Source organism: Phoenix dactylifera, chromosome 18 (genome assembly GCF_051530095.1).
Source record: "Phoenix dactylifera cultivar Ajwa chromosome 18, Ajwa_hap1_PhDact_Kaust_v1.1, whole genome shotgun sequence".
Lineage (NCBI taxonomy): Eukaryota > Viridiplantae > Streptophyta > Magnoliopsida > Arecales > Arecaceae > Phoenix > Phoenix dactylifera.
This window is the reverse complement of record NC_143207.1, coordinates 14,520,590-14,530,287: the sequence shown is the minus strand read 5'-3', so window position 1 is coordinate 14,530,287 and position 9,698 is coordinate 14,520,590. Positions and strand designations below refer to the sequence as shown.

The following is a 9,698-nucleotide window of genomic DNA, read 5'->3' as shown; positions in this document are numbered from 1 at the left end:
TCTTTGCTAATTGTTTCTGTGAGTTGTTATTTTCTTAATATTGTCAGAAATGGGATAGGACGCTACGAATCTTAGATTCAAGAGGCATATCAGATCTAAGCACAACTCAATTTTCTTAGATTTTATGACTCTAATGTGTTGCCAGTGTGGAATGAATTCTGGGATTGCCTTTTCTTAGTGACAGCTGAGAAACAAAGGAGGTTGGTTTTAGGAATGGAAAGTTCCAATGTGATGTAATAAGCCACTTAAACCTTATATTATAATGAAGTATTTGAATATTTAAGATTTGAAGAATATGCATGAAAGTTGTTGGATCAGCATCAGGCGGAATCTTCTTTTCAATTGCAAATCCAGTGGCAATCATTCTCTTGGAGAGCATGGCCAATTTGCTTTCGATGTAGAATGCAACTCATGCTCTTTCGGCAAGAACCTGATCACCCAAAGGGCAATATCAGATTAGTATCAGATTCTACAAGGCAATTACACCATGAAAGGAGCTAATTTGTGCCCCCCCTGTTGGTAGTGGCACAAGACATTTGAGGCTCTTTATTCTGGAGTCTTGAAGCATGACATGTCAAAATATGGATCTTGTCCACAGACAAGTCTTCTCAAATCAACAGTCATCTTCTCTCAACAGGGATTATAAACAACTACTACACAAGAATGGGCTGTGGTTCACACAAGTCTTGCATTTTGGTGATAAGTTTTGAATCATAGATGTGTCCAATTTGGGTGAGTAACCAGGTTAAGGTACTAGACACAATTTCTGCTAATAATTGTCATAATCTGACTATCAGCTTATCAATGCATATGGACAAATTGTCTCCCAGGTGAAGACAGCCATCTCATTGTTTGGGCAATTTGGTGGTCTAGCCTGTATTCCATTAAAATTCCTCACCACATGACCATATATGCTCATGAGAGAAAAAGTGAAGTTTGAGGAAGAAAAAAAAACTTGTAGTGGTGTAACAGGTTTTCACTAAAAAAGAAAACTAACAGCTCTCCTTGTCTAAGAGATTTATTTATTTATTATTTTTTTAAAGAAGTCTTCCAGAATTATAATTGGTTGAGCAATTTTATGGATTCTCCTACCCTTATGTAATTATCAAGTTTTTTTTTCTGGTAGATAATAAATAACTATTGCCTTTATCCTTTTAATCTAGGAAAGTGTGTACATCTCCAGTTAATATGAGAAAGGTGAATAAAGGATAAAATTGTCTGGGCTTTTGTGCAGATTGCCTATTTTATAGGAGACATGAATTATAAAGTTGGAGTATTTACTTTAAATTAAATTTTAAAAAAGATATTTAACAATTCAAAGTCAATGATGGACCATCCAGATTGAAAGTTCGAGAAGCTGAGAATAATTTATATTTAAAAAAAATATCTAGAAACAAAAATTCACATTGTTTGGTGCTCTCTAACTTAATCATCAAGTGGGTACAAAAATGAATTTAGATGAAGCATTAAGCCTTCTGGTTAATTAAAGAAAGTAAATAAATGTCCAATGTTGAATCATAGAAAGCTAAGCCTTAGCACCCGTAATTGCAAATTTTGCTTAAGGTGCTCAATGGTTGCATAATTCTAAAAGACTCAGGAAAAACAATGAGTTGCAACATTGAAATAGTAGTTCTTTGGATTAAGCAATCAAACTTCTAATGATTAATTAAAGAAAGGAAAAAAAAAGCCTGATGTTGAATAATGGAAAGCTAAACATCTAGCACCTAATTGCATATTTTTTTAAGATGCTCAATAGTTGCATAAATATAAAAGACATAGGAAACAGAATGTGTGTCGTATTTAAATAGCAGTTTGAGTTGACTTGGCCCTTAGCAAGTTGAGCAGATTCAATTGAGCATGAGTTGACCAGTCAAGTTTTTAACCTATGGTTTTATCCCCTTGAAGACTCTATGCATCTAACAAAGTTACTGGGACTCCCAGCAATGCAGGCTGCTAAACAGAGTTTGGGAATGATTTATGATGGAGATTTATGAGAGAATGAACGAAAAAAGCAAAATATAAAGAAGAGAAGATTGGTAGACACAAAAAAGATGCAAGGGATGAACTTACATGACTCTTTAAGATATAGAAATCACATAAAAATGGTCACTTATTCGAGCTTAGACATTTCCATGACAGAAGACAAATAGAATACAGAGGGTAACGTATGGTTCTAGCCCAGGCTCTATAAAACCTGTTGCAAGTAAGTTTCAAAGGAAATTAGTTGCAATATATGTAATGTCACAATGAACAACCACTAAAGATGATGATGCCTCAAGTGGATATATATAGCAATTCAGTAAATCCTGTAAGCTTCTATTTCAAAAAAATAACTGCACTTGATTAGATGTTTAAAATAATTTCTTGATCACCCGAAATAAAGTCAAAGAACACTTGCTGTGCACTTTACTACCGTATGTAGAGGCTCTCTTAAAGGTAACATAAAAAATAAAATTGGAAAAAAAAAAGTAGTGACGTTCGTAGGTCTTACTTTCACTGTATGGTAGAAAAACAAAATGAGTTGAAACTGTCGCCCTACATGATCTGACAGAAAGTCACTCCATGTAGCCTCAAAAGTTGATTACTTCCTGATGTATGTTCTGTTTTGGCAATGCAATGAACTTATTAAACCAGCCAATATTCAAGTCGTCACCAAAGAAAACTGTAGCTGAATCAAGCCAGATTATAATCCCAAGCAGTAAACTTCTGTAAATTGGGATTCCATTTTCAGTCTACTTTCTCGCAAGTCTTGAAGAGCAACGGGAACATGTGTAAACATTTATTAATTCTCTGTCAGCCACATTAAACTATTACTTGCATCAGATATGAAGGTTGTTAAAAAATCAATGCTTGTAAGTTGCTACCAAATATGAAAAAAATTGTCCTGAACCTTGCAAACTTACTACAGGTACGATGGGATTTGTGTTGAATACTGAGTTCTACATCCACTATCTCATACCAAAATGGAAGAAAAGGAATAATTTAAAACCATCGGCAATCCTGAAATCCAATTTAGATATGTAATTACTGGAAAAAGAGAGGAATCTCAGAAATTTTGTTCTCAATTGCCCTGACTGTTTCCTCAACCATTTCAAATGGCCTCTACATGTTTTCCAATCAGTTCTTCAAGTTTGTTATCATCTGCTGCAAGGTTCGCTTTCACGAAAAGTTAAAGAACCTAAAATTATCAAATCTATATGATTTCAGATAAAGTTACTATGTCCATCATCATGAATTATGTACTTTCAGATGTTTGCAAAAATGATAGCAAACACTCAAGTCACTCTAAATGATTTGAGATCAATTCACTTCATGTGCTCTTATTAATTTTTGCCAGTTCTGGTGTTTGTCTGGTAACCAATGCAGTTACATGCTTATAACATCAGATATTCACGTCATCACCTGCGAAAATTGCACTCAAACCATGCCATATAGATAAATAAATCCCACAAAAGTACACTCCCCAAATTTGGGAATCAATTTGCAAGTCAAAGTTTCACAACTCTTTCAAGAACAAGAAGTGTCTCTCTAGCTCACATAAAAACAAGTACTGGCACCAGCTATGATTATTCAAATAAGGCAGTGCATGTGTAAGTTTCTATCAAAGCATAAACCAATGGACTCACAAACTTACAGTGGATTTTCCAAACATGGCCTCACTCTCTGTAGCCATGATCTTTTGCCCACCTGACCCGAATTTCCCCTCCATCTCTCCCTTCTCTGATATAAGTTTCTCTATAAGCCACTGCAGTTGCTCGATACATTGCTGATCATACACCTTCCTCTGTTCAGCTATTTCGCAGTATCGCCTCGCCTCTCTCTCAACAGAAGCTTTCTCATTTTGAAGGGACAGAATCTTGGCCATTGCCTCATCAGCAGCCCTCCTTTCCTCCTCCAGCTGCCTGACCGCCTCGGCCCGAAGCCTTCTCTCCTTCTCAATCTCCTTTCTTAACTTCATTTGCTCATCTCCATCAAACCCTTCTTCCTCCTCACCATCTTCCGCCCCTTCCTCTGCTTCCCGCTCATCCGATAAATCTTTCATCCCGTTCCAGCCAGTGCAATTGCTACCTTCACATTTCAGCGAACAAGTTCTCTCCACGACGGGATCCTTGCCCCCCTTGAAACTTCCACCCCGATAACCCTTCCAAGATTGAATCTTGGGGCCACAGGAGGCACAAACAACGCCACCGAAGCCGAACCCGCTTCGCCGATCGGCCGTCACCCTCCGGGATTGCCCAAGAACCGCCTCAAGCTCCTCAAACCCTCGGCCAAGGCGCCACACACTAAATCCCAAGAACAGCAGAGAAAGCAACACACAGAGTCTGTAAATGATATTAAAAGAGGGGAAAACAGGAAAGCCAAGCGCCAAGTTCCAATCTTTCGAGGAAGGAGAGCCCCAAAGAAAGGCCAGTAATCCAAAGTGGAGCGCCAGGAAGAAGAGGACTCCTCCCGTGGATTTCAAGTGGGTTCCGGCCCTGCGGCAGATCTCCTTGATCCCGAAGCTCATCGCGGAAAAGAAGCAAATTTTTTTCGAAACAACAAGCGATTTAGAGTGAATGTAACGAAATTATTTGTCGAAGAGAGAGATCGAGGATGTTACCTTCTCCAATAATTGGGTGGGAGGAGGGGAAGGATCCAGATTTGGAATGGGGGGGCATTGGGGGCGAGGAGATCAGGGGTGCATGACCAATTGACACGTGTTACGAAATTTGGAAATGGGTACGTGGCAGGAACCTAGTGGAATATTATGTTTATCTTGAAGTAGAGATATGGTAGCTGATCACCAAAGTGGGGTAGCGGTTGGGGACTGGCGCTGATACGGTCATACCTAGGTTAAGACGTAGCGGAAATCTTTGAACGCATGCAACAGCTATTTTTTTTTTTAAAAAAAAAATAGATACGGATAGAGTCAGGTGCAATGCACGTGATCAACAAATGAATGGAAAATGTGCAAAAAAAAAAAAAAAAAGTGGGTATGCGTGGAACCTATAGAGATGAGAGATCTTTAAAAAGTTAAATCTATATTTGATACCGAGAATACACAAATTTGCCTATAAGAAATTATTTAATCCCAAACAAAAAAAAATAGTTATATAGATCTCTCATATTAATTATAGTATTTGTGAGATCCAAGCAAGATCCAAATTCTATGTGACTTGGGAAGGAGACCCCCTCCTCTCCCAAAAAAAAAAAAAAAAAAAAAAAAAACTAGAATGAACTATTTTGAAAGGTTTGAAGTGATAAATTTTTTTTGGGGTAATTAATTCCTCACCCTCCAAAAGACCCGCTATAATAAAAAGTCCCGGTTGACCGGTCTTAAAATCTTCCGTCCAATATTTTTACCAAGTTTAATTTCCGGTCGTTGAGCCCCTTTTATTTTTTTTAAAAAGGCCGAAAATGCCTCTGCCCTCCTCATCTCCCATTCCCAGGAGAAGAAAAAGACCCCCCCCCCCCCCCCCCCGGCCGACCACGGCCCACCCCCGCCCGAGCTTCCTCCTGCGGCCGCCGCCGGCCCCAGCTCGCCTCCTCCCGAGCCCCCTCCCGCGACCCCGCCCCTGCCCGAGCTCCCTCCTGCGGCCGCCGTCGGCCCCGCCCCACCCCCTCCCGAGCCCCCTCCTGCGGCCCCGCCCCCTCCCAAGCCCCCTCCCACGGCCCCGCCCTCTTCCAAGCTCTCTCCTGCGGCCGCGCCGCCAGTATTGGCCCCGCCCCTGCCCCCTCACGAGCCCCCTCCTGCGGCCATCGCCGGCCGCAACCCGCCCTCCTCCCACGTTTGCCACGACCCAGGCCCTTTCCGGAGCCGCCGGCCTAGCGGGAGGAGAGATGTTCTCCACTAGCCAACCGCAGCTGCCACCATCGGCGGCCCCACCTCCCGCGGCCCCTCCTGCGGCCACCGCGGCCCGGCCCCCTTTCGGCGCTGCCAGCTCGCAGGAGGAGAAGAAAGAAGAAAGAAGAAGAAGGGAAGAAGAGAAGAAAAAAAAGAAAAAGAAAAAAAGAAGAAAAGGAAAGAAAAAGAAGAAAAGAAAAGAAAAAAAGAAAAGAAGAAAAAAGAAAAGAAAAAAAGAAAGAAAAGAAAAATAAAAAAATAAATAAATGCATCAATATATATATATATGAATGAACGAATAAATAAATAAATAAATAATATCTTTTAATGAAATAAAATAATTATAAATAAATAAAGCTGCTGCGGTTGGACCCCCTCTCGCGGCCGCCACGGCCCGGCCCCCTTCTAGCGCCACTAGCCTCACGGAAGGAGAAAATAGAAGAAAAGAAAGAAAAAAGAAGAAAAGGAAAGAAAAAAAAGAAGAAAAGGAAAGAAAAAGAAGAAAATTAAAAAATAAAAAAAAGAAAGAAAAGAAAAATAAATAAATAAATAAATCCATAAATAAATAAATACACATATATATGTGATGAACAAATAAATAAATAAATAAATAAAATAATATATTGTAATAAAATAATAAATAAATAAATAAATTGGCTGCGGCCGGGCCCCCTACTGCTGCCGCCATGGCATAGCCCCCTTTTGGTGTCGTCGACCTCACGAGAGGAGAAAGTAGAAAAAAGAAAAAAGAAAGAAAAAAAGAAAAAAGAAAAAAACAAAAGAAAAAGAAAGAAAAAGAAGATTTAAGTGTGTGTAGAAAAGATTTAATTGTGTACAGAGAACACTTAACTGTATGATGCACACAATTAAATATTCTCTGTATACAATTAAGTCTTTTCTGTACATACTTAACTGTGTGATGCAGAAAATACTTAACTCTGTACAGACAAGGAAAGAAAAAGAAAAAGAAAGAAAAAGAAGAGAAGGAAAGAAAAAGAAAAAAAGGAACGAAAAAGAAGAAAAGGAAAAAAAAGAAGAAAAGAAAAGAAAAAAAGAAGGAAAAAAAGGAAAGAAAAAGAAAAAGAAAGAAAAAGAAGAGAAGGAAAGAAAAAGAAAAAAAGGAAAGAAAAAGAAGAAAAGGAAAAAAAAGAAAAAAAGAAAAGAAAAAAAGAAAAGAAAAAAAAGAAGAAGAAAAAGGAAAGAAAAAAATTACTTAACTGTGGGATGCATAGAACAGTTAACTGTGTGTCGAGAAGATTTAAGTGTGTGTGCAGAGAAGACTTAATTGTGTATAAAGAATATTTAACTTAACTATGTGATGTATAGAACACTTAACTGTGTGCAGAGAAAATTTAAATATATGCAGAGAAGATTTAATTGTGTATAGAGAACACCTAACTGTGTGATGCACACAATTAAATGTTCTTTGTATACAATTAAGTCTTCTCTGCACACACTTAATTGTGTGATGCAGAGAACACTTAATTGTGTACAAAGAAGATTTAAGTGTGTGAAGAGAAAATTTAATTGTGTATAAAGAACACCTAACTGTGTGATGCACACAGTTAAATATTCTCTGTACACACTTAACTGTGTGATGTAGAGAATATTTAACTGTGTGCAGAGAAGATTTAATTCTGTTCAGAAAATACTTAACTGTGTGATGCACACGATTAAGTGCTATCTGTACGCAGTTAAGTATTTTCCGTATACAATTAAGTCTGTGTGCAGGGAAGACTTAATTGTGCACATAGAATACTTAATGGTCTTTTTTTTTTCTTTCCTTTTTCTTCCTTTTCTTTCCTTCTCTTCTTTTTCTTTCCTTTTCTTCCTTTTTCTTTCCTTTTCTTCCTTTTTCTTTCCTTCTCTCCTTTTTCTTTCCTTTTCTTCCTTTTTCTTTTCTTTTCTTCTTTTTCTTTCCTTTTTCTTCTTTTTCTTTCTTTTTTCTTCTTTTTCTTTCCTTTTTCTTCTTTTTTTTCGTTTCATTTTTTTTCTTTTTTCTTCTTTTTCTTCTTTTCTTTTTCTTCTTTTCTTTTGTCTTTTCTTCCACTGTATCTACCAATATCAAGAAAAGAAAAGAAAAATGGAAGAAAAGGAAAGAAAAAGAATAAAAAGAAAAGAAAAAGAAGAGAAGGAAAGAAAAAGAAGAGCAGAAAAGAAAAAGAAAAAAAGAAGAAAAAAAAATATTGAGTGAGTGGCAGTTAGGTTAGTAAGCTTGGTATACAAGTAATATAGCATGGTTAACTTAATTGTGTGCAGAGAAACCATACCTATGTGCAGGAATAGTAAACTGTGTGCACAGAATAGAAAACTGTATTTCGAAGTTAATTCAGTATGTACCATAGTTAGTTAAGTGTGTTTCAAGTTTAATCGACTATGCGCCATGCTATGGTAAGACTTGGCTCACAAGAACAACCTATATTAAGTGTCTACCACATCATTATATTCGAAACATTCTACAAAAATTAGATTGTTTAACTTAACTGTGCGCAGAGAAACCATACCTGTGTGCAGGAAACGGTAATTGTATGCACAGAACAGAAAATTGTGTTTCAGGGTTAATTAAGTGTGTGTATTAGTTAATTAAGTGTGTTTCAAGCTTAATCGACTATGCGCCATGTTAGGATAAGTCTTGGTTCATAAGAACAACCTATATTAAGTGTTTACCACGTCGTTGTAACTGATTCGAAATATTCTACCAAAATTAGATAGCTTAACTAAACTGTGTGTACAAAAACTATATCTATGTGCAGAGAACGGTAAACTGTGTGCATAAAACAGAAAACTGTGCCAGGCTATATTAAGTGTTAAAACATTGATTAATTGTGTGCCAAGCTTACTTAAATGTGTGTTATACTATATTACCTGTGTATCAAGCTTACTAACCTAACTGCCACTCACTCATTATTTTCCTTTTTTTCTTCTTTTCGTTTCTTCTTTTTCTTTCATTTCTTTCTTTTTTTTCTTTTTCTTTCCTTTTTCTTCTCCTTTTTTTTCTTTTCTTTTTTCTTTTTCTTTCCTTTTTCTTCTTTTTTCTTCTTCTTTTTCTTTCCTTCTCTTCCTTTTCTTTCCTTTTCTTTTCTTCTTTTTCTTTCCTTCTCTTCTTTTTCTTTCCTTTTTCTTCTTCTTTTTTTTCTTTTCTTTTTTTCTTTTTATTTCCTTTTTTCTTTTTCTTTCCTTTTTCTTTCCTTTTTCTTTCCTTTTCTTCCTTTCTCTTTCCTTTTTCTTCTTTTTCTTTACTTTTTCTTCTTTTTTTTTCTTTTTCTTCTTTATACCTTTTTTTCCTTTTTCTTCTTTTTCTTTCCTTCTCTTCTTTTTCTTTCCTTTTTCTTCTCCTCTTTTTCTTTTCTTTTCCTTTCCTTTTTCTTCTTTTTCTTTCCTTTTCTTCCTTTTTCTTTCCTTTTTCTTCTTTCTCTTTCCTTTTTCTTCTTCTTTTCTTTTCTTCTTTTTCTTTCCTTCTCTTCTTTTTTCTTTCCTTTTTTTCTTTTCTTTTTTTCTTCCTTTCGTTCATTCATATATATATATATATATATATATGCATGTATTTATTTATTTATGTCCCTTTCTTTCTTTTTTTCTTCTTTTCTTTTTTTTCTTTTTTTTCCTTTTCTTCTTTTTTTCTTTTTTTTCTTTTTTTTCTTTTTTTTTCTTCTCTTCTTCCCTTCTTCTTTCTTCTTTCTTCTCCTCCCGCAACGTCGCCAGCGTCGAAAGGGGGCCGGGCCATGGCGGGCACAGGAGGGGGGCACGGAAAGGGGCCGGGCCGCGGCCGCTGGCCCGCAGAGAATTCTTCTCCTCCCGCGAGGCCGTCAGCACCGGAAAGGGGCTGGGCCGCGGTGGACGCGGGAGAAGGGGGGTCGTGGCCGGCGACGGACAC

At 37.2% G+C, this 9,698-nt stretch overlaps 1 protein-coding gene and 1 long non-coding RNA gene across 2 annotated transcripts; both read right to left on the bottom strand.

Annotated features, from left to right (window-relative positions):
* Positions 1–2,061: 2,061 nt before the first annotated feature.
* On the bottom strand, positions 2,062–2,600 carry LOC148699518 (uncharacterized). Its single transcript, XR_015974581.2, has 2 exons — positions 2,492–2,600; positions 2,062–2,194 (listed from the first exon to the last, which is right to left on the bottom strand). It is a non-coding gene; the product is annotated as an uncharacterized LOC148699518 (long non-coding RNA).
* An 811-nt stretch (positions 2,601–3,411) lies between these two features.
* Positions 3,412–4,643, bottom strand: LOC149750949 (protein FLOURY 1-like). Its single transcript, XM_089928428.1, has one exon. The coding sequence runs from the start codon at positions 4,505–4,507 to the stop codon at positions 3,623–3,625; it is 885 nt and encodes a 294-aa protein (XP_089784554.1). The 5' UTR covers positions 4,508–4,643; the 3' UTR covers positions 3,412–3,622.
* Between the last annotated feature and the right edge of the window lie 5,055 nt (positions 4,644–9,698).

Coding starts and splice junctions, on each gene's coding strand:
- LOC149750949 (XM_089928428.1), bottom strand. CDS start 4,507: ATGAGCTTCGGGATCAAGGAGATCTGCCGCAGGGCCGGAACCCACTTG.